Source organism: Xenopus laevis, chromosome 1L (genome assembly GCF_017654675.1).
Source record: "Xenopus laevis strain J_2021 chromosome 1L, Xenopus_laevis_v10.1, whole genome shotgun sequence".
Taxonomy (NCBI): domain Eukaryota; kingdom Metazoa; phylum Chordata; class Amphibia; order Anura; family Pipidae; genus Xenopus; species Xenopus laevis.
The window spans coordinates 64,103,338-64,129,041 of NC_054371.1; the positions used below are offsets into that span (position 1 = coordinate 64,103,338).

The window sequence follows — 25,704 nt, forward strand, 5'->3', positions numbered from 1 at the left end:
TCTCTGCTCTTTTGGGCGACAATCTCTTCGAACTGCTTTCCCCTGCTTTCCCCTGTGGTTATTAGTGTTGTGTCCCACTCCCATGGAATGAGAAATTCTTTTAGGGAGTAAAACGCTAGATATGGCACTATCCCCCATATGTAATAAAAGGCACTAAGTTTGCCCAGGAACAGTAACCCAGATAAGATGTTTGCTTTTAAAAAAGTGACCAGTAAATGCTTCCTGCTTATTGGTTGCTATGGGTTACTGCTCCTGGGCAAACTTAGTGCCTTTTATTACCAAACCCCATAAGTGCCTTTACCCTAAGGTAATCCTGCTCGTGGGTCAGGTGTATGTCACTGGGAAAACATTAGGAATCTCCCCTCTCAAAACAAAAAGCCATGGTCAGTCTATGTAAGAGTACAGCTCTGACCAAGCCTTGAAAGGCACTTGTATATAACATTATCTAATAGTGATGGGGGAGCCTGATCTGGTGTTTCTGTTGTACAGTTTGTACAGGGACCAGATGCCAATAACCAGGGGAACAGAAGAGCAATCTCACCCAGCCCCTACATGCACACGCTGATGTCATTGTTATTAGTCCCGCTCTGCCTCCCACCCCCAGCACAACTGTTGTCAACCACACTCCCCTCCCCTTCCATTAGTGCTGAAGCCGCAGCGGCTCTCAGTAATCATTGGCACTAAGGTGACCTGACTGTGCTATTTACACCCCTCAGACTATTGCATGGTGCTGGCACTTAGTGTAGAGCATTATAGTTGGAGTATTGAGGATCACTAAGGCTAGATTGCTGGAAATATGTAGATTTTTAGAAATCTATTTGCGAAATGACAGTGCATCCTTCTCCCTACCCAGAAAAATCTCCATTTCTATTAAATCTTTATCAGGCATCAGCGATTCAACTTTTTGCTCAACTCCAACCTGTATAATACTTGTGGTGATTCAGCTTCATTGTGGGAAAATGCGTCGGAAAGCATATTCCCCCATTAAACCGAATCGCCACGAGTATAGTAATTTACTTGAGGTGATTCAAATGTTAGTGAAGGGGATGGCATTTTCAGGAGATTTCTTGCCAGCAGTAGTGCAGGTTTAAAGGAGATATTTTGTGTAAAAAAAAAGAATGTACCAGTGCGTTATACTCATTTAGATATAGAAGAATTGTGCTTAAAAAATTTGTGTTTCAGGCTGATATATTAAATATTTCTGCAAAAACCCTAATAATCCCTCCCTTCTCTTCCACTTTCTGCTCCCTGAATTACCAGGCTGTGCAGAGGAGTGGGCGGCACTCAGCTCACTGCGCTGTAGGACAGGAACCAATCAGCAGCTAGCAGGACCTGATGGGGAACTAAAGCATGTATTTGCTTGTGACTTCTGGGCTGTGATTGGCTGTCCCCTCCTACCGTGCTTCTGGCAGGGACATTAGGACATGCCCACCCCTGATATGAAACGGACCAGTGAACATCTATAGGGAGCTATTTTTAAAGATAATATTAATTTCTAGCACCATATAAAAGCAACACCATATAATACTTATAATTGCATACAAAATTAGGTTTTTTTCATTTATCCAATATGTCTTTTTTAACCTCGGGCGACAAATCTTACCGTGTCATTGCCTAAAGGAATGGTTTTGGGCTGCAGCATACTTGATTTGTCCATCCTGCAGTATTCTACCTACTTCCCATTCCATGACCTGTTCCTTGCTCTCTAGGATTCTAGAGTGAACAGATCTTTTTTGCTACAAATAGGGATACTGTTACCAGTGCTGTTTCTATGTCAGGGGCTGCCTGAGGCATCTCTTGTTGGCCAGAGGGGGTTTGGGGCGGGACACATCGCTAGTGCAGATTGCACTCTCTTGAAGTAGAAGAGTTGAATTTCCGGTTTAAAAAAAGGAGAAATTTGGTTCTTAAAATTACCAGGAGTGGATTTTTTGCCTTCCCTGGTAACTCATTCAGTGCTGCCAACTGAGATGGGTTTCTCAACTCTCTTCATAGCAGCCTTTCCTACTATGCGTTCTTTTATGCATTTACATTAAAATGTACCTTTAACTTTTATTTTGAGAACTAAGTCGGCAATTAATTTGAGTTCATAAAATAAAAAAATTTAAAAAAATTTGGACACATAACAGTATCCCTATTAAAAACCAAAAGATCTGTTCCCTTGTGGCACTGGAAGAGCATACAGTTGTATTTAGGGTTGTCAGCTGGCTGGTTAAAATGATGGTTGATCCCAATGTTATTAATAGGGAAAAAAGATAAATATATACAGTGTCAGACTGGGATGCCCGGGGCCCACCAGAAAACCTTAGACAGTGGGCCCACTCCAAACTATTACTGCTTCTTTCTTCACTCAACCTTCTTTATTCTTCTCATCTTTTCTATCTACTTACTCTTCTCTTCCATTATTATGCATTTTCCCCATAAAGAAATAGGGAATGGCCATGAAGAAGGCTAAATATTTAGAGGCAAAAGGCCCACTGATGCCGCCTGGGCCCCCGGGAATTTTCCTGGTTTCCTGGTGGGCCAGTCCCATAGGAAGGCTGGTATTTTTCCCAGAAAAGATGGCAACCCTAGTTGTATTCAGGGATTGCTTTATATAGATTCATATCCATGTGACATTTTGATTACTTGAAGTTAACAGAAAAAAAGATAATAAGGTATGATTGTGCTCAGTGACTGTGGACATTCAGGGGATTTGGGAATGACGTTGCAGCAGGGGAGGATGTGACAGGCCAGAGGAATGAGGTAACAGGTAGAAGGCTGCAGCACTGAGGAACCAGGGAACAGGATGGAGGGAGGTACCACAGAGAGCAGGGGGAGGGAGGTGGGCGGAGGAAGTAGGACAGGGAAAGTGTGCTGTGCTGCAGCCCTGAACAAACACTCACACACAGGGCAATGAACTGGGAGACGAGATTTGTCAGTAACACGGACATTTTATACTGGCAAGGGAGCAGGGCTCACTGTCATTTTGCACACAAATGTCCTAGAATGGACACCGTATGCTGCATTGGATCAGACAGCGCCCCCAAGGCAGGTGCTTGGAATTAGCCAGTGGCGTTGAAATAGATAGCGCGCAGGCTTGTGCCAGAGGTCGTGTTGTACATTGGATCGCGTGTACCCTGCTGCTGGGCATTTTGGTATGATCTCGTTCCTTGCCTTCTGGGAAGTGGAGAATATAAAAGAGCACTTGTCTACAACCAGATCGCCTGTGTCTGACTTTGCGGCCAATGCTGGGAGACGGTGATCTCATTGCACACAACCTGGCTTTGTCACACAATAACATGAATGGGGCATGAGCAGTGTCATTGACAGAACAGTCTCCCTCAATGGCCAATCTGATGACTGACAGCTTGTGATCTGTTCCCCCTGTCGGTAAGAGAAGGGTGAATGTCCTGGCGTCTGCTCCTGTCATCACACCCCATCATGTTGCTCCTTCCCTTTCTGGATCAGAATCCACACACCCTTCCCATTGTTTAGGGCCACACAGAGGATTCTGCACTGACCCCAGCTTGTCCTGTGCCCCAGCTTGTCCTGTCCATGACTTGGTGCTGAGAAGAGACCAAACACAACATGTGGGTGAATCCAGAGGAAGTGTTACTGGCCAATGCCCTGTGGGTGACAGAGAGGGCCAATCCCTATTTCATCCTGCAGAGGAGGAAGGGACATGGTACTAAAGGAAGTGGGGGACTGGCAGGTACGTATAGAGTCTTGTGTGCCACATGCTGACATTGTTTATTTTCATGCAGTTGTGTCGGAGAGTGAGATTAAAGGAGATCTCCACCCATGCATAATAAAAGAAAATGTCAACTTTCCAATAAGTCACCAAGAATTCATTTAGAATAATAACGGTTAATATCGCAAGCAACTTCGCTGTATAAGAGGGGCTCATGGAAATCCACTCTTAATAAAATGGGGACCCATTTTCAGGTTCTGATGTATATGTGTCATACCAAAGAGCACGATTTGCACCCTGGCGGGAAAGGGGGCTGCATTCTGAAAAGACACAAGCTGCCATATTTGCAACCTGCCCCTCAGTAAGCACCTGTTGGAACAGGTCAATGCCCTCCAGAATGGAACACAAGAACCTGGGCTTTTGCCATGAATACAGCTCAGCCTGCATATGGCAGTGTTGTATTCATGAGCGGTGGACTGGGGAAGGCATGTAGCTGTCTCCCATCCCACCCCATACTTTGCATTATATTCAGATGTGCAAGTTTGGCGCACAACGCTTAGAAGCCTTGTGCTCACCAGCTTTGCACATTGCACCAGCTGTTTGATTCAGTGCAAGGCACAAACAGAGCAATGTCATAGATCAGTCTAGGATGGGGTTTCAAAATAGGCCCAGACATTTCAAGTACACAGAGGCCCCCCACCAGCTTGCTAAATAGTGACTGTCCATCAGAACTTACAGCAGCTCCACAGATTGCCAGTCTGGACCTGCCACAGATACAAGTGCTGGGTAAAAGATCCTGTCTGGTCTTTTTAGTACTGCGTTGAATTACCAAAAAGAAAAAAAAAACGATTTGTGCCAAACCAGTACAAGACCCTCATCCTGAATTGTAAGAGCAACACTGAACTTTGTATAATGTTGCACTATAAAAAAGCACCAGTGTTGTCTAAATGTTTGTGTAAAGCTCCCCATAGACGCGACGATTCTTCTTGCCGAACGACCGATTTTAGGGAAGCCCGACCAATCCTTCGAAATTATCGTGCGGTTAGTGGTATTCGAACGATCGTACATCTTATGATTTTTCGGCCAACATCTGTCAGGAAATTGTTCGGCCAGGTCAAAAAATCTTTGTCGGTCCCAGTGCAATCTATCTATGTTTGCAGGGCCAAGCAGGCAGCTCCCCTTTGTTTTCCTGGCAAATTGGTCTTTTTAGTTGATGATGAATTCATACGATCGTATGATCGTTCTGAGAAGATCGTGGTCTCACGATCAGGATCTGATCTTTTAAAAATCTCAACATCTATGGCCAGCTTTACTTTTTAATTTTGTTTACTGTAGTCGGCAAAATTCATTTTTGATTGTTTGATATGGATACTCAGATGCAGTTCTGACTGTATGTTAGCACTGAGCCCATAGTATGCATAGTACAATAGCTCTGCCACTGTAGCTAGCAATAAGTGGAACAACTAGAAATAAAAGTCACAGTAATGAAGTGACAAGCCTAACAATTACTATTTATTATTATTAATAATAACACCATTTATAGAGCATTTAGATGTACTAGTGTTGGATGTAGTAATGGCTTCAGGTATAGCGGCCAACTGTTAACACTGTTGCTTGTAAAATGCCTTGCATCATGTTACATCACTTCCCAGGAAAGGGAATGGAATAGCCTTTCTTTGTGTGCCACAGGAGCCAGAATTAAGGTTCTATTCAAACCAGCATAAATTCTATTCAAACATGAAAGCTTTTTATTCATATCCTCTCCCTCCCCACAAATAACCTTTAAGATTACACATTTATAAACTGATTAATCCATTATAAATGTTAAAATAAATACTTCTTTGTAGGGGCCTGCAGATGAGCAGGGGAATCCATTGTACATCCATTGTTCTCTTTAGCTTTATCTGATGACAAGGATTTAAATAAGACATGTAACCTAACTAAAACTCCCTCTTAGTGTTGTAGCAATAATGAATAATGCTGGTTTCACTTTGGACTGAAAATTTAATATTATCTTTGGAAATTGCCCCTTTATTAGAGCGCCCTATAGATCTGCTATGGTCCTTGTCTGTATTTCAAATGAGGGGTGGGCCAATCACTGATACAATTGGTAAAAAGGGCAGGGCCCGGCCAAGGTATTTTGGCAAAAAACATCCATCATAGTGTTACCCCCAGTCTGTAATTATGCCAGCAGCAGCCAAAAAATCCATAATATTACCCCCATTCGTACCTGTGCCAGCAGCAGCCAATCCCTTATATTGCCCCCAATCTGTACCACTTTGGACTGAAAATTAATATTATCTTTGGAAATTGCCCCTTTATTAGAGCGCCCTATAGATCTGCTATGGTCCTTGTCTGTATTTCAAATGAGGGGTGGGCCAATCACTGATACAATTGGTAAAAAGGGCAGGGTCCGGCCAAGGTATTTTGGCACAAAACATCCATCATAGTGTTACCCCCAGTCTGTAATTATGCCAGCAGAAGCCATAAAATCCACAATATTGCCCCCAAATATGTACTTGTGCCAGCAGGAGCCAAAAATCCATCATATTCCCCCGAAATATGTGTCTGTGCCAACAGGAGGCAAAAATCCACCATATTGCCCACAAATATGTACCTGTGCCATCAGTTGCCAAGAAGGAGGTGGGGAGTGCCCGCAGTACAAATCACGGGCAAGAGGGGTTGGAATAGGCGGTTTTTAAAATTGAAAAACTATTCAAGGCCAAGCAAACCAGGGTTAAAAAAAAAGAAAACAAATTCCCCTTAAAAGTGCGCCCCCCCCCATGATGATTGCACCCTAGGCGGGCGCCTAGTCTGCCTACCCCTAGTTCCTACTGACATTATCCAAGGAAGATATGTTTAACCCAGTTTTTATGGGTCATTATAAAGTCATTAGTCAGATCACCATAGCATGATCTAAAACTGCCAACCATTATCACTTTAAATGCAACATTTTTAAAAAAAACATATTGTTATAATAACATGGGAGGCTGCTGGCATGAAACAGATCCTGGGCTGCTGTGCTCTTCTAATAAGGGGTGACTACCCTAATAGCCAGAACCTTGTTGCTGACTGCTGCTTGCTGGGCAGATCAAGCAGCGTTTCAGGAACGAACCATACTTCTCAAGGATGCCAGTTGTCCCATGCTGTTTCAGTAAGATCTAACTGCTGTTGTTAATATGAGTTATTATACAGCTGTAAAATCACACACACATTTGTGAATGTACCCTCTATAACTCTGCTAAATGAATGCCTCTTGTCTGTCTCCAGCCTTAAATATATTGCAGAAAAGCCCCCAAATAACCATGTGGTTTACGTTGGATTTCTCCGTCACTATGTGATATACTGTATGTTTAGTCTAGCACAAGATTGAAATGTATCATTGGCATAAACTTAACCTTCATAAACGTCTTCCCACTGTCCCTTTCATTTATTGAGAAATATTGGTCATTTTTGTACAGATTCTCCTGGCGCTGAGTTAATTTCCTGTGGAGTTTCTCCCTAATTAGCCACTAGCAGCTTCACTTGTTCTCACATAGTTCCGCTTGGACAGTTCCAGTTCCCACTTTCTAATGCTCTTCTACAAAATCAGAGTATGTTTTTGTGAGATATAGGGTTTTCTTTTGGAATGCACCAAAATCAAGATTTTTGGATTCAACTGAATACCAAATCCTATACAAAAGATCTGACCCTACACTGAACCATTTGCAACCCCTATTTTCCATTTTAATATCTCAGAAGGAATTGAAAGAAATAACATGAGTGTGTATCTAGTTTGGGCCGGTGCAGTTTTCTGCTAACAAGAGCACTGGCCCGGGGTATCAGGTAAATCATTACAATCCTTGGGGTGCTAACATTTGGCACCTTGGATTGGAGCTTTCCTCATTTAAGTCCAGTACTATCAAATAAATAAGGGTTTTAGTTAGGTTTGGCAAAATGTACTTATTAGTTATATTGACATTAAGAATAATTTTTACCAACCAGATGGCAGCCCATTCTTCAGCTGCTAAGGGACACAGTGTAAAGGCACACAATTAGTAATATACTAACGTGTGCTTTGAAAGTCAAGTGTGTACGTGTGGAACAGAAAATTAGCCTCAGAATTGTCACTAATAAAAAGAAAGTAGAGGGAGGAATACTTACCCACAAAACCATAAGGACAATCCAGTAAATATCAAACCTTATAAAGCAGTCTGCAATGTACTGTATGTATGTTTAGCTGAACTTTAGCCCTGAGAAACGCCCTCTTGTTTGGCCTTGTTAGAGCTGCTTGACCAGTTTCCATTTAGTTTGGTTAGTCGCGTGGATGTGAGGACATGACTGGTTCTGCTTGATGCCAAATGTTATGTCACAGTTTTAAAAGCGGAAATAGTTTTTTTTGTACAGTTCTGTTGTGCACTACATGATTATACAACATTGTAATGCAATGCCAGGTATGTTTGTAAAACATGACTGCCATTTTGGTATTAACTGGGGCACTAAATGGGTTCAATGCCAGAGCCATTATATGCTGGTAATTATAAAAGCAGGGTTGTAATTACATGTTGTGCACTCCTGTAAAACAGAATAATAAACAGGTAATTAGGAAAAATACAGAAGGTATTTTAGAGCCCTTAGGCTACTGCCACACCAGGCGGATCCAGTCTTTGGATAAACGCAGGGCAAGAATCAACCTTTATGCTGGTTGTAGGCAGGGAAAAGATTTTTGCTCCAAAATGCATACTCTGCTCCGTGTGCCTTCACCTGGGCCCTTGCAGTGGCTCCGGGTGTAAGCACATCATTAAGTTGAGTGCAGGGGCTAATTCTCGGCCTGTTTTTATCCACACCTAGAGAATTCACCTGGTGTGGCAGTAGCCTTAGCGGTACAAATATTAGTTAGCGTAAAATACGTGAATAAGATAGCAATAGTAGGAAGCAGTTGTTTGTTATGCTGGTGGCTTGATCTGATCACAAATGTGAGAGCTGCTACCCCTTTTTACTGCTGGACATGCTGATTCCTCACCCATACATCATTAAAAGGCCTCTTTTATTGGTGGGGACTGTAGGATGATTTTTTTTAAAACTGTTTGCCACCACCTATTTACGTGATCAGCCACTGGTGAACTTTCCTTGAACAACAGTTGTACATGAGCCAATTAGAGCATTCTGTGCCAATTGGTCTGGCTAGGGATTTGGAACAAAATTTCCTCTTGTTTATATGGCCTGAGCCAAAGTGTTGCTGTGACTGCAAACTGTGTTTGTGATCCCAGTGCACATGGAGCATGTGAGTAAATGACTTTTCTCTATGATCAACATTGTATTTTGGAAGGTGGAACTAAAAGCACTGCACTGACTTATCTTATCTTCACGTATTGACTAGCAGTTTTGTTACGAAACTTGGTTATCACTCAATAGAAAGGAAGAGCATCAGAGTTCCCCAATGAGTAAAACTTGCGATAACATGGAATTTCTTAGTTTAAACATTACTGCATTTGTGTTGGTAGCTAGTAGCACTTTACTCACATGACAATACATGCCACTCAGACTATGGCTGCGTTCATAACAGAACGTACTTAACTTCTCATTTTATAGCTGCACTGTCAGACCTGAATCATTAGTATGTTATCATATTCTTTATAGGAAGTGGAACTTATTGCTGCAATTCTAAGAAACTTGTGACAAATTAAGGCCTGACAGCATAGTAAGTAAGGGTTGTGTTAACTGTAAGGTACTTTGTGTTCTAACCCGTGTATTACAGTGCTTAGTGCTGTTATATTCATTTTCATGCATATTAAACAGGGAATGAATGTGCCTTTCTACAATGATTTGATAGGGTCTTTGAACCTAAGAAAGCACATTGATTCTAGGACTAGTTTTTTAAGTTGCTATTATTTTGTTATTGACTCTACAACTTTTCATGCACTTTCCTATTTATCTGTTTTTCTCACTGTGGAACAAATGAATGGTTGCTAGGTCAGGTGAGCTAAGGAACCATGTAGCAGTTTAAAATCTAAATCTGGAGCTCTTAAGGACAACTAAGTTGAATATTGTAAAAATAAAATTAATCGTATTATCAAATGAAGTTGTGGTCTATTAATATTAGTTATTTCATTGTATATTAGGAGTTTTCATTGAATTTGCTGGTCATGACAAAAAATTATAACACGTCTGACCCATTATATTTATTTTTTAACCTAAATCAGGTGGTGATAGAAATTTACATCAATTTTGGCAAGGCTGGACAATCTTTCTGGTGCTAGACTTCAGTACTCCTTCCCAAACCACTTGTATTGGGAGGGTGCAACAACAGGCAAAAATATACCTGTACAGGTGCCCACAAAAATCTGTAATTGAAGAAATTTGCAGTTTAGTAACTATCACTGTCTATTGTATGTTAGTTATAGTAATTAGTAGATAACAGGCCAACCTGTAAACTTAAAAGTAAAACCCCATTTAAAATTACTGCCCTGAACATGATCTGCATGCAGGCAATGATGGGGGAGTTGATAGTGTTGTAAAGAGATGAGAGGACAAGGACAAATTGTGCCGTGCATAACATGCATTTAAGGGGTGGATTAAGGAATGGGAGAACCAAAAGAAGTGGATTTAGTATAAACTAGACGATAAAGAGAACAGGAGTAAAAGATGAACTTAAAAATCAGAAGATGAGAGTAAGGATAAAAAGGTGTGGGGTATAAAGAGAACTAAAGGAAGGGTGGGAATTATGTAATAGGTGGATGTCTATAATTGTTGAAATATAAAGTTCCCATAAGAGAATTTTTGGCTTATATGTTGTAAGTCTTTATTGTTACTTAACAACATAAAAACATGCGATCACGTATAGTTAAAAGTGTTTTATAGCTCGGGGATCTGGGATATAAAGGGAGCTTTATGTGTTTTCTTTTCTGGGTTTGAACGCATAGAAGAGCGCTGAGCTATAAAGCACATGTTCTGATCCATATAACAGTTCCTTTATGAGAAATCAAGATTGAGTTTTTTTTGTAAATAACAGAACATTCCCCCTAAGAATAAACAGGGGAACTGAATATGGAAATACAGAACCTAAACATTGATGTCTGAGTCATTTCACTGCTAACTCTTGGTACATACAGATAACTGCATTGTGGTTGTTTTTGTGTCCCTCCAAAAAGAACCCTTTTTTCCCTTATTCCCAAAATAAGAGAAATAAAAATGCCCATTGTTTTAGTGAAAAAATTGTTGTAGGTGGGTATGTGCTACATTATATTTCATACACAAGCATTCACAAGACTGCACACTGTACTTAATAAGTAAAAAGGGGAAGTTTTCATTTTATTGACTTGTTTCCAATTTTCACACTGGACAATTTCCCAGAGGCAGTGAAGTTGCTGTAGCTATTACACATTCATATTGTCTTAAATATACAATTAGCAGCAATGTATACCTATGCACTCTTCAGTATACTTAGGCCCAAAGCAGGACTAACAAGGCCTGGGGTATAAAGGGTGACATTTAACCACATCACATACAATATCAACACACACACACATACCTGATTCCACAGACTGAAGGAAACCATGATTGTGTGTCTTGTGTGCTCACTGGGACGAGTTCCCCACTCCCTTAGGCTGATAGTTTAATGCAGGCCCTCCCTTGACTTGTTCCATTGTTAAGTGGTGGAATCTGGGACCACTTATTATTATTATTAACATGTATTTATATAGCGCCAACATATTGCGTAGCACTGTACTTCAATTCCCATCCCTCACTTTACAAAGGAACAAGGTAGGTGAGGTAGGGGTTACATTACATTGTGAGCCTAATAGGGGGTGGGGAACTGGGAAATGTGAACAGAGACATTACACATTTATTTTCTAAATTTAGACGTATTTATGCATCTTTTTCACATTTGCTTCACTGAAAGAGGTCATGTCTGAAAGGAAGGGGTATATTTTCCTTTTAAAGGGATACTGTCATGGAAAAACATGTTTTTTCCAAAACACATCAGTTAATAGTGCTGCTCCAGCAGAATTCTGCACTGAAATCCATTTCTCAAAAGAGCAAACAGATTTTTTTATATTCAATTTTGAAATCTGACATGGGGCTAGACATTTTGTCAATTTCCCAGCTGCCCCATGTCATGTGACTTGTGCCTGCACTTTAGAAGAGAAATGCTTTTTGGCAGGCTGCTGTTTTTCCTTCTCAATGTAACTGAATGTGTCTCAGTGGGACATGGGTTTTTACTATTGAGTGTTGTTCTTAGATCTACCAGGCAGCTGTTATCTTGTGTTAGGGAGCTGTTATCTGGTTACCTTCCCATTGTTCTTTTGTTTGGCTGCTGGGGGGAAAAGAGGAGGTGGGTGATATCACTCTAACTTGCAGTACAGCAGTAAAGAGTGGTTGAAGTTTATCAGAGCACAAGTCACATGACTTGGGGCAGCTGGGAAATTGACAATATGTCTAGCCCCATGTCAGATTTCAAAATTGAATATAAAAAAATCTGTTTGCTCTTTCAGTGTAGCATTCTGCTGGAGCTGCACTATTAACTGATTCATTTTGGAAAAAAATGTTTTTCCCATGACAGTATCCCTATAGCCATTATTGATCTGAATGAGCCTGATGTTATCTGTACATTAATAAGCTGCCTCTTGCTATGGTGCTTTTCCTTTCTCATGTGACCTTGGAGGCCATTATCTTTCAGTTCATTCTACATTTCTCAGTGTAGATATCTTAAAAAGATTATCTGCTGGCTAATGAACACAATTATCTGCACAGTGCTCTGGAACCGAGGGCAGGCAGAGACCAGCATCCCCGGGGGAGACCACCATTGCTATCCCTGGCATTTTGGCTTAGGATATGCGCTTCATTGTGTATGTTGATCCTTAATCCCTTCTAGAACAGAAGATCAATGATTTCTGCCACCTACCAAAAAAGGAAATTGAATTGTCCAATTGTACAATAACTGAACACTCAACCTGTTATTTAATAGAACAGATAAACTGACCAATGCACCCACCACTCCATGCTTATACCTCAAATATAACTTTCATTATTTGAAATTGTATCAAGGTAGCTTTATTTCTATGGATAAAAAAATGTTTCCATAAGCAAATGTATTAATAATTCACATGTTACTCTTTTGTACTGCATTTTGTTTTCAGGGCTGCTTGTGGGAACACTGGATGTTGTTTTGGATTCTAGCGCAAGAGTTGCACCTTATCGCATCCTTTATCAGACACCCGACTCTCTGGTATATTGGACCATTGCGTGTGGTAAGGGAAATCAGGTTATTTGGCTTTGGCTTGTGTAATATATGATACTATATTTTTTGGCATTATTTCTGTATACTGTAAGTGTCTACCCTATATATAAAAGGAATCTGGAGGCAACATTGAGAATCTGAAGAGAGCAAAAAGTTTGTAGATCTTGTTATAATATGTTATGTTCTATTTGTAAGCAAATTTAGCATCCAGAAAATCTGCTCAGCAACATGTCCTGTCATCTGGCCATACATGGGTAGATTAGCTCATTTGGAGCGTTAACAAATCAAACAGATTTTTTGCTCAGTCAAGAGAAGCCAAGTGGAAGACTACCATTGTCCCATGCATGGGTAGCTTTATGAATCAGTATTTGATTATATGACCAGGTAAAGAGAGTTCTCAGAAGATAACTTTATAGAAAGAATCCAATGAAATAATTATCTTTGGAGACTATATGTTAGCTGCACCTTATATGCTCAACTTGAAAAGCGTGTGTATGTATATATATATATATATATATATATATCATCTCAATGATCCGCACTCCTCCTGGCTAATCTTCTCGTGCACCCGGGTGCTGCTCCTGGGTTATGATAGATACACATGGAAAATAGCAGCGCACTCCTGGGGTTTCATCAATACAAATTAAGTTTATTGATTCATCATTGTAATAATCGACGTTTCGGCTCGTGTCCAGAGCCTTTATCAAGATTACAAATCCATAATAAAACACCATTTAAATACCCACTGCCCCCAAAAGGGGCGTGCCCAGTGTACCCCCCAACCACCAATCACTACATCCCATATAACATCATCATCACATAGTCATCTTCCTTAAGTTCTCACTTCTTTTAAATATTTTATAAAAACAATTCCAAAATTTTTTTTCAAAAGTTCATTATTACCAGAATTCCTGGCTATTTATGTGGCATTTAATAAAATCACCTCCATGCAATAAATACAGTAATAAATACATAAATATTTTATAAATAATCAGCACAATATATATTAAGACTTGAATCTTCAATACTAGGATACAGGTTTTGAGGTTAAATCACATGATGATCCCCTAACCTAGGGCTTAATTCAAATGTAGCTATTTTATCTCTGACTGAGGAAACAATTAAAGAAACACTGTTCATTCAAACCTTTTGGATACATAGTACCTAGTCTCCTTATCCAATACGTTTCTTTTTGTAGCAATAGCCTCGATCTGTCACCGCCCCGTCTCGGTTCTGGGATGTGATCAATGCCAATATATTTAAATGTAGGCAATCTATGTCCCATTTCAAGGAAATGTTTAGCAACTGGTTTCACCGATTTACCATCCCTATAGGCAGTACTAATGGCGGATCTGTGTCCGTCCATGCGTAATCGCAAATTCATGTCAGTTTTGCCTACATAAGAAAGTCCGCATGGACATGTTATCATATAGATAACATGAGTGGTTGTGCACGTGATGCGATGTTTAATTTTTATTCTTTGTCCCGTGTGTGGATGGTAAAACGCCTCCCCAGGTGACATATATCTGCAAGACGTACAGCGAATACACCTGTAACACCCAGGTTTCCCAGCCTTTAACCAACTAGACACCGGTTTCTGATAGCACCCCACGGGGTCTGTCGCAACCAATAGATCACGCAGATTTTGCCCTCGACTGTAAGCCATCATGGGAGGATTAGGACACAATCTGCCCAAATATATATATATATATATATATATATATATATATACACAAATACAAGAGTCCTCTGCACTCAACCCATTATCAATATATTTAAGACAGAGACATTTTGTGCATACTGCTACTGAAAAATGCCTTACCCTTTAAACAAAACAGGGATTGTTTGTCCATATATTGCAATATATTTAAGCTGGCCAACTACGTCAAAGTCATCCCATATCTGGCCAGTCCTATGCTCAATTTTATCTGATTCATTAAGAATTCTATTGCTTCATTATTGATATATATATATATATATATATATATATAGTAGAACCCCCATTTATGGTTTTCAGGGGACTAGAAAAAATGGTGTAAAATCCAGGAAAATGTATTATGAATAATATATACGTGGACCACAAAGCAACAATTTAAAATGAGGGAAAACTCAAAATTAGGGGATGTAAAATGGGGGTTCTACTGTAGTACAGTATTTTTTAAGGAAAAACTCTTGAACACATTTATGAAGAGATTGAACGAATCAAGCAGTGGATCAATTCCAGTTTATCTCAATGTCCTATTCCTGGTCATGAAAAAAAACTGCAGTAACCAATTCAAAAATCATCCAAGCCAATTTCTGAAGGCTTCTGTTGTATACGGAAAGGTTGTTGTGATGTCTGAAATTAAATGAAGATGTAATGTTTTCTAATGGTTCTAATCCATATTGCATTCGTAAATTTTCATGGTTTTTCTCTGTATTTAGGAGGCTGTCGAAGGGAGGTAACAGAGCACTGGGAGTGGCTGGAGGTTAATCTGTTGCAGACCCTCTCTATATTTGAAAATGAAAATGACATCACGACATTCGTGAAAGGAAAAATTCAGGTGCTTCTGTTTTTCCATTTTGGCGTTTAAACTCTGCTATGTGTATGATGTAATGGGGTCACGTTATCACAAGCTTTTTTTTTCATTCTGCAAGAAAGAAAATGGTTAATGTTGTACCTGGAAACTATGCATAAAATTGAATATCTTATCTTCCAGTTTCAGTGGCTTATTATACATGCAGAACTTTTTTTTCCTTTTATGGATGCAAGCTGCCACATTTCTTTATTATTTCTGGCCAAAATCTGTTCATCTGTTTGTTCACTGACAGGTAAATTCCAGTCTTGTTAGTGAGCAGACTTACTGTATGAGTGGAAGGGGGGGGCTGAATCTGTGTGTTTTCTGTTTTTACTCTACAAGAGAATTAATACTACATTTCACTAACTAAGGGCCTCACTTAACATTTATGCCCCAAGCACAGAGATCTGGACCAGTGCTATTATGTAAATTATTCAACAGTGTGTAAATCATGTGTATTTATCAAGCTAAATTAATAGGTGAAAAAATGTAAAATGATTGTGTTCAGAAAAGGTGTGTCTTGCTGCATGACAAGTGGCAACATGACTTTTGGGACAGCTCACCAATATGCCTCCCGGGTAGTCAGATATTGTGCAATTTGACCACACAATTGATGGAACCACAGACTGATTGATTGGATTTAACTACAAATGTGTGATTCATGAAGTCGTCCATTAACTGATGCCTTCATGTGATGTATGTTTATTTATGGGCCTGTCCACCAAGTGATGGCATTAGGATTCGTTGTAAAGGGGACCCTTAAAAGCATCTATTATTTAGGTAATTTTTAGAAATAGTGCGTGGATAGAACAGACACCAGCTTTACTAATGCTTGCATAATTGCTGTAAGATGAACACATATAACTGATCAGTATAACAGGTAAAAGCAAGTGCTACTTGGTGAGTTCTGTCCTCTAATATGGCACAGTTTTAAATAAATATGCTGTAAGGGCACAATAATGCTCTGCTTTCAGCCTCCGCTACTGGTGAGATAATAGATATGTCCATGTGACAATATCCATACTGGCTTACTATGGTATGGTTGTAATGTATACAATAGATATGTCTGTAGAAGGAATATCGTTGCTTATATTTGTGTGTGCGTGTTTCTCCCTAGGGTATCATTGCAGAGTATAATAAAATAAATGGTATAAAAGAAGATGACGACACAGACAAGTTTAAGGAGGCGATTGTCAAGTTTCACAAGCTGTTTGGGATGCCGGAGGAGGAGAAGTTAGTGAACTATTACTCATGCAGCTATTGGAAAGGCAGGGTTCCTCGACAAGGATGGATGTATCTTAGTATCAACCACCTTTGTTTCTACTCCTTTCTGCTGGGGAAAGAAGGTAATGCAAAGTGCTACAGTTGTTTAATCAAACAGTTTCTCAAGCATTCATCCCTGGTAGCCAGAACTATGTGGATCTTTAAGCTCTAGAAAAGCCAGTGCACAACATTAATAATAATAGACCTTATCATCAACTAGTGATGGGTGGGTACACAACAAGATGAATAAGGAGTCTGAGCATTGAAATCAATTTGCAGTAGATCACACCTGCTTCTTACTTCTCATGTGGATACTGTGTAGAATGAGATCACATGTAAAATAAAAAAGTCCCAATATTGTGGCTTCCCCATTTGGCAGTTAGTAGCATTCTGCTGCTGTAGCATTCTAGCCAATGGAGGCTCCTCCTGGTGATGTTACAGCCTTCCTCAAAGGCCAGTGAGATCTCTGTGGATCTGTGCAGTGTGGGTTAAATGGCCAGCCTTGTATGTGGCAAAATTGTATGGCTGGTTGAATAACTGGATATACATTTGTGTCACCAAGTGCTAAGGCTAGTGTCACAAACTGTCAGAAAGGAATGGGAGACATACAGTAATATAAGTAAGTGCTATCTGTAACACCCACTACTTGGCCGTAACTTCCCACAAAATGTTTCTATGAAGTAGTGTGGACATTTTTGCTTTTGTCTTTTAATTTTATATTATGCCACTCACAAATTATAACAATCCTTGTATGTAAAGCCAGGCATTAAGCCTAGACACAATTCTGAGGGCATTTTCCCAAAATGTAGACTTTGCAGAGCCACAAAAGTACTGGGGAATATTGGGTGTGAGGTCATTCGTTAAATATAATGGGTTTGTCACTCCTCAGAAAAGTAAAGCAGTCTTACAAGTTTTGTTGGACCTTTTCTTCTGTAATAGGTTTGCACTAAGTAAGGTGTTGGGGCTCATTTATGAATGCTGGGCAAATATTCAACAGGTAGTAAACCATTAGCAACCAGTCATTGATAAGGTTTTTGCAGCCAGCTGCAAATATAAAACTGAATGTAGAAAAGATTGGTTGCTATGGGTTTACTATCCTAGTGAATATTTGCTTCACTTTTGCTCAATGATGATTAGGGATGCACCAAATCCACTTTTTTGGGTTTGGTGAACCCCAAAGCCTTTGTGAAAGATTTGCCGAATACTGAACCAAATCAGAACCCTAATGTGCATATGCAAATGATAGAGGGGGAGGAAAAAAAGAGAGATTATTATACTTCCTTTGTGACAAAAAGTCACATGATTTAAGGATTCGGTCCGGCTAAGCACGAGGATTCGGCCAGATCCTGCTGAAAAAGGCTGAATACCGAACCGAATCCTGGATTCTGTGCATCCGATGATATCCTGATAACCTGCACTGGTGGGGCCTGAACACAAGCAGTGGTGTCAAGCTGAGCCACTTAGTAATTGATTTTTCCCCTAATACTTCATAGCAAAACTGGTGATCCGATGGGTTGATATAACACAGCTGGAAAAGACGGCCACTCTTCTGCTCCCTGACATGATTAAAGTCAATACACGCTCCAGTGAACATTTCTTCTCTGTGTTTCTCAACATTGGCGAGACGTTCAAACTGATGGAGCAGCTGGCCAATATAGCCATGAGACAGCTCCTTGATAATGAAGGCTTTGAGCAGGACAGATCCCTTCCCAAACTGAAAAAGAAGTCACCAAAAAAGGTGTCTGCCTTAAAACGGTGAGTTTGTGATGATGCCGCTTTGCACGATTGCTAACCCATTATTAACTAATAAATATCTAAGTCTATAGAACAGATAAAGGATTTTAAGCCAAAAACTGTAAGGGCTACTCATTTATTAATCTGCTTTAATTTTTGTGCAGGGATTCAAATATATTCCTTTTTATCACATTTGTATGGGTTTGTTCTGCAGTGATTTGGATGCCAGAGCAAAAAGTGAGAGGTACAGGGCACTGTTCCGCCTACCAAAAGATGAGAAGCTGGACGGACACACTGACTGCACACTGTGGACACCATTTAGTAAGAGGCACATTCTGGGGCAGATGTTTGTTTCTACAAATTATATTTGCTTCACTAGCAAGGAGGAGAACTTGTGCAGCCTGATCATTCCATTACGAGAGGTGAGAAACTGCCTACATGTTGCACAGTTTGTCGTGATAGTAATGGTAGGGCACGTGTTATCTTTATATTAAAATAAGACTCTAGAGAAATTAACCTATAAAACAAAATCTTAATATGTCTTGTTAAACAAGACGTTATTACTGAATCTGACTCAAAGGGCAGTTGACAGAATCTATTTATGTTTGCCCTGAATTTGTAACTTGACGCAGACCCCTGCATTTCTTTTCAGAGCTCCAAGAGGGTCTGGTAGTGGGGGCACATAGACAAGCACTCCAATGTTAATTAGCCAGTACAGAAACTTAAACTGACCAGTGATGAGATTTTGTGCTTTCTATGAGGTCACTGGTTGACACAATAGCTCATAGGTCTGTACTTCCCCACCCCATGAGCCTGATACTTTATTTTAGTGCTAAGCATTGTTTTATGCATATTATAAATTGTAACATGTAGTAAATACCTTTGCTAGATAAAACCAGTTTTAAAGGGGAACTATTGTGAAAATTTAAATTTTCTGTAAGCTTCATCATACTGAAATAAGAAACTTTCTAAATACAATCAATTAAAAATTCTGCATCCTTTCTAAAATAATAACATTTATCTTCACCATCCCTTTATCAGCATCTGTTTCTCTTCATTCTGTCTTCTTGCAGCAATTGCGTGTCAGACAATTTTGACAGTTAGATCCAATATATCTTATAGGGTGGACTTCCTTTCCAAGCAGATGTATTAGAGCTCACTCAGATAACTGATTCCAGTATAAACAAAATCTAACAAAATAACTGCCTTTTGCACAAACTCTGCATGTAGAGAGACAGGATTTTTTGGTGATTTTAATTGAGTGAGCTCTAATACATCTTCTAGGCAAAAGGAGCCCCCCTATAAGATATATTGAGTTTAATTATCAATGATTTTGCGATAGTTCCCCATAAACAAAATGCTTCATAGCCATACACCACAGCATGAGAAAAGCAATGGAGTTGTGTAATGTCCTTAAATATTTCCTTGAATTTATACAAAACTTAAGAAATGTGCAACCAATGTTTTTATACCATGTCTGGAGCAGGGACCTTAGTAGTTCAGAAAGCTTGCACTTTATAATCTACCGTATATACTCGCGTATAAGCCGAGTTTTTCAGCACTCAAAATGTGCTGAAAAAGTCTACCTCGGCTTATACGCGAGTCAGTACCTGCAGACAAGCCCTCTCCCGCTGCCTTCTCCCGCTGCCTTCTCTCTGCGCACGCCCCTGGGAGTCGATGAAAAGGAAGACGCGCAGAGGCGTGACTTACGACGGAAGTATGAATGCGCACTGTTTGCGCAATCACGTTGAGGAGCGGCGCGTCCTGGCATGTACCGGTATATGTAGGGAGTGTAGGAAGTGATATCTGGACCTGGTTTCGGCAGCAGCAGTAGCCTCCCACGTACACAGAGGAGGGACAGGCTGATCCGCCGCCTGCAGGTACCGGATTTTTTTTTTCTACGAGTGCAGCTAATTACGGTAGGCAGCAGCATGCAAGTCTAACGCCCACTCCCCTTACTTAAAGGAGAATTCAACCCTCTTGATACCCTACTGGTTTTGTCCTTGACATGTAAAGCCAGCTTTAGACAATGGTTAATAACCCTGTCTGACCCCTAAATACCTTAGCATTAGCCTTGTGTCCACTCCTACATGAGCTGCTTTGCTTTGATCTGTGCTGCTGCGGAGCCGTTCGTTTATTGTACAAGAAGTGAGAGGTGCGGGCTGACGCCTGAGGGGGAAGGAAGGAGATATGTGAACTGTGTACGGAGGCCTTAGGAAGGATGAATGAGAAAGGAGACAGGAGGGGTGAGATATAAACTGTTAGGAGCGTGCATACCGGAAAGTGAGTTTTGCTGAGGAGACTAAAGGGTAGTGGCAGAGGGGTTAATACCCTCTAGGACTGTGGCTGTGGGATAGCAGTGACAATGCTGAAGGGAGGGGTTAAAGGGCTGAGCAAGCAGGACAGAAGCAGGAAGAACAAATGAATGAAGCAGCTGAGCTGTTTGCTTTTCAGAGACCAGAGTAAGAGGTATGTAAAGAATGTAGTGAGCCATTTCATTAATTAGATTTTTTGTTGTGACCAAATTTAGGAAAACTTACCAGTAGCTGCTGCATTTTTCAACCTAGGCTTATACGCGAGTCAATATGTTTTCCCAGTGTTTATAGGCAAAATTAGGTACCTCGGCTTATACACGGGTCGGCTTATACACGAGTATATACGGTACTAAATTAGCCAATAAAATGTGTCCTTGATTTTACATTTTGCAGTACTATCTAACAGTGACCTCGACCCCAGGAATAGTTCACAAGGAAATGTGCCTCCAAAGTTTCATGAAAGATAGGATTTTACATAGCTTTTGTTGTGGTTTAAAACAAAAGTACCATGGAACTTTCTTATGCATATGTTTTTACAGCCCCCTGAGATAAGTGTGGTAATAAGAATCTTCTTGTTTCTAGGTGACAATTGTAGAAAAGGCTGACAGCTCCAGTGTGTTGCCAAGCCCACTTTCTATTAGTACTAGAAACAGAATGACTTTCCTGTTTGCCAACCTAAAGGACAGAGACTTTCTTGTGCAGCGGATATCGGATTTCCTGCAGCAGACTACTTTAAAAATGTATTTTGATAAAGACATTTCTGGAAGTGACAACAGCCTAGATGAAGAGGTAAGTTCAACTTGTTTTGTGGCTGTTTTTACTACTCATAACTTCAGTGTACTTTAAAAAAAGAGACAAGCTGTTATGGGTTATAGGGCTTTTGCACTTGCATTGTTCAACAGTGATGCAGCTAGTTTTTGGTGAAGAATCCTGCATATATCCTTGTAGTTGGTAGGCACAGTATTTAGCTATGATACTAAATTACAAGAAGGTACTATATTATTAATGGTTGTTGTCCATTATGTATGAATATGTGTGTGTGTCAATTCTACAGGTTTACACCAGGGCCAGCGTATTTGTGTCCTGCAGCCCTAAGCAAAGAGTCGGCAGTGAACCAGATGGCGAGCGACAATTCAACCTAAACTGCAACAGTGCACCAACTGCCACACAAACACTAATGACCATGTATCGCAGGAGGTCACCAGAAGAGTTCAACCCTAAACTGGTAACAATTTCACTATTTGTAAAGGCAACCTCTTTATTGTAGACTCTTATCAGTTTGTGTTCTCACCATGGCCAAAAAGAATGGAAAATGTGATCTCAATTTTATTTATTTTTTTTTACACATGATGTCACATGGGTGTAAAGTTGTTTTCTTATAGCTTCTAAACATGTTATCACTACAGTTGCTTCAGGAAGGTAAGGTGTGTGGTGACACAGATCAGGGACATAACTGTTAGCTACTGGATGCTACAGTAAATCATTATAGAAGATTTTGCTCATGTCGTTTAGATATGTCCACGGCTAGCAATAGTTTTCGCTAGAGGTGCCAACCATGCCCATCACCTCCCTCCCTAAATAACACTGATATCCTGATCTTGTCACCAACCCTAGAACACAGTGTCAGTTGAAAAAAAAAACACAGTGTGTGTCTTTACTCATTAAAACAGTCTCTGAGTATAAAAACCTTTAAAAAAATAAAAAAAAAAACCAGTCTCTGAGTATAGGCTGGAGCTGAAACCACTTTCAGGTTTTTGGGTTTCTAATGACCTTCGTGACCAGACAGCCTTTTAAACACCAGGATGCAAAGGACAGAATAGAAAGGTACACTGAAAAAAAAGCCAAACACAAAGTTGTTCCTGTTTACAACACACGGGATTTTTTTATATACTTCCTTTTATCCTTACATAGAAATAGGTAGCAAAGAGTAAGACCCACTTGAATAACTGTCTTTGTTCAGTTATACTTTGGAAGGGGCATCAGACAGTGGACTTATACTACATCACATGAGGTGTATAGTTTGAATAGCTTCCCCTGAACAAATACCAGTTGTTTTTAGCCTAGACACAAGTCTAGTAACATTTCTTTGTGTGTTTATTTTTTGTAATCTACTTCCACAAAAAAAGGTCTGTGTTTCTACCCCAAAAATAGACTGCTCTTATTTGCAGTATGAATATAGGGATTGTTTTCTTTATGTTTTTAAAAAGGAAAAGGCACAATACACTTCAGGGAGGTGATCCAGATTTGGGACAAGTGTGGTGACACAGATCAGGGGTACAACTGTTAGCTACTGGATTCCACAGTAAATCATTATAGAACATTTCGGTCATGTCGTTTACATATGTCAACAGTTAGCAATTGTTTTGGTAGTGGTGCCAACCATTCCCATCTCCACCCTCCCTGAATATTTACATGTTTTGCTGTGTTAAACTTAGGGACCAAATCCACTATTTATTTTTTTTAAGTTTTTATTTATTGCTTTAAATTTACAACATTAGTAAAGAGAGGAAAAAATGAAGAGATAGAAGAAAGTAAAGTTAAATGATCCTTTGTGAGTCATGTCAATTTATCCGGATTGAGCATTCAACCAAGTGTCCCATATTGCATTGAACTTAGCTGGACATCCTCTTGACAAGTACATCAACTTTTGCTTGGGTAACACATCATTAATTAGTTTTTTCCAGAAAGTAAAGGCTGGAGCCGATGTAGATTTCCAAGTCAATAGTATATCTTTTTTCACATAAAACAACAGCTGGAGATAGCATAAGGGCTAGTCCACACGGGGAGATAGCGACGCGTTTGCGGTCGCGGCGACAAAGCGCCGCTTTTCAACAGTCGCCTGAAAAAGCCTGGCGAGGCATTTTCAGGCGACTGTTGAAAAGCGCATCGCCTCGTGTGGTTAGCACAGGCGTTTTTACATAGGCGCCCATACAAAACTGTCGCCTGCGCCGGTCGCGGCGACTGTCGCGGCGCTTTGTCGCCGCGACCGCAAACGCGTCGCTATCTCCCCGTGTGGACTAGCCCTAAACGTTGGTATGATGACAGTCCCAGGTCTTCCAGTACCCCAAGTAAGCATACCTTTGGGCATTGAATGTTGGGGAGGGTCAGACTCTCATTATATTTTAAAACAACCGACCATAATTGTTTGATGACTGGGCATTCCCAGAAGGAAAGTACCTACAGCAAGATTACATTTAGGACATGTATCTGAAACTTAGGGGTACAATTTAGCCAGCCTGTACGGTGTTAAGTAAGCCCGGTTAATGAATTTAATTTGAATGAACCTGTCCCTAACTGGGACTTGCTTTAAGGCATCTACCCACATTTCATCCTCAAGGTCAGGTATTTTGTTCTCCCATTTCCCTTTTATTCTGTCCAATGAATCAGGGTTGGCTTGTCACAGCAGGGTATAGAACTATGATAGAGGTTTCTTTAAGGCTTGCCTATGTAGGTAAGCTTCTAGGGTGGTTTCAGATTCCTGCAGGGGTCTAGAGGGGAACTGGGAGTAGAAAGCGTGCCTAAATAAAGCATGTAAATATCTAAAGGACATGACGAGGGGCAGCCCATACTCCTCTCTAAAGGTGGCAAAGTGTTTAAGTTCTCCCTCTGATATTATGTCTCGTAGGGTTTTAATACCTTTGTCTGCCCATTGACTGATATCAGGTATCATTGATAGGTGTGGGAGTGCAGGGTTCCCCCACAAGGGTGTGAATCCACTATTTTGTATTTGGCCGAACACCTGAATCCTTCACGAATCAGAATCCTAATTTCCATATGCAAATTAGGGGTGGGAAGGGGAAAACATTTTTTACTTCCTTGTTTTGTGACAAAAAGTCCCACAATTTCCCTCCCCGCCACCTAATTTGCATATACAAATTTGGGTTCTGTTCGGCAAAGCAGAAAGATTTGGCCGAATACGAATCAGAATCCTGGCTGAATCCCAAACCTTATCCTGGATTTGGTGCATCCCTAGTTAAATTGGGCATACATATAAAGATCTGCACATTTGGTGAGGTTGGTTGTTGAGGATCTCTGGCCAATTTGGCCACCTACATGCTGGTTCTAATACAGATACCCCTGTAGTTTTCCCAACATCACCCAATTTCATAACCCGCATAAGAGATGTGTGCACAATTTTTGACTGGATATCAGTCTGGTATACTATCAGGACGGCCCCATACATATTTGCCAATGTATAATTAGCTTTCATTTATTGGGCATCTTGTTAAGTATACATGTTGTTCTATATTCTTTCCTTGTGCATTTTTACTGACACTTTTGAGCTGTATCACGGGCCAACATTGACTGTTGACTTGACTTCTCAGTCATCAGGCAACTGGGCTTGGTTATATTAAAGGGATTACTCACCTAGCCCTAGCCTTTGATATTCTGAGACAATTTGGAATTGGCCTTCAGTTTTTATTTTTTTGTGGGGTTTCAGTTATTTAGCTTTCTGTTCAACAACTCTCCAGTTTGGAATTTCAACATCTGTCTGGTTGCTGGTGTCCAGATTACCATAGCAACCGGGTAGAGCTTTAGAAGAGTGGAGAAGATACTTGAATATAAATACCAGGAGGAATGAAAAATAAGTTAAGTAATAGAAAGTAACAATAAAAGTGTGGCTTACAGAGCAATAGTTTTTATAGTGACCCCCCATTTGAAAACTGCAAAGAAGACACTTGAAAAACGATAAAAATATATAAAGAAGACCAATTGCTAGGTATATAATGTTACATACTAAACGTTAACTTAAAGGTGAACCACCCCTTTAAGCTATGTATAGGAACCAGATAGCAGTGGTGTAACTATAGAAGGGGCAACTCACTCCCCCAAAGTCCCGACACTGCCAAGTAGTATACAGTAATTTATATTGCTGATATTTTCTCTTAGAAACAATAATCCGAACCCTAAGTCTGTGCTTTCTCAGTAAAATTTGAATAGAGC

The 25,704-nt window shown here is 40.2% G+C and overlaps 1 protein-coding gene across 1 annotated transcript in view; it reads left to right on the forward strand.

Moving 5' to 3' along the window:
• Positions 1-2,820: 2,820 nt before the first annotated feature.
• LOC108699540 (TBC1 domain family member 9) overlaps positions 2,821-25,704 on the forward strand; it is a 36,969-nt gene continuing 14,085 nt past the window's right edge. The window contains exons 1-8 of the mRNA XM_018231640.2: positions 2,821-3,691; positions 12,790-12,900; positions 15,315-15,433; positions 16,566-16,794; positions 18,205-18,466; positions 18,660-18,867; positions 21,343-21,549; positions 21,815-21,985. Of these exons, the coding sequence (XP_018087129.1) occupies positions 3,568-3,691; positions 12,790-12,900; positions 15,315-15,433; positions 16,566-16,794; positions 18,205-18,466; positions 18,660-18,867; positions 21,343-21,549; positions 21,815-21,985 (1,431 nt within the window). The 5' untranslated portion in view covers positions 2,821-3,567. The remainder of the gene's footprint in view (positions 3,692-12,789; positions 12,901-15,314; positions 15,434-16,565; positions 16,795-18,204; positions 18,467-18,659; positions 18,868-21,342; positions 21,550-21,814; positions 21,986-25,704) is intronic.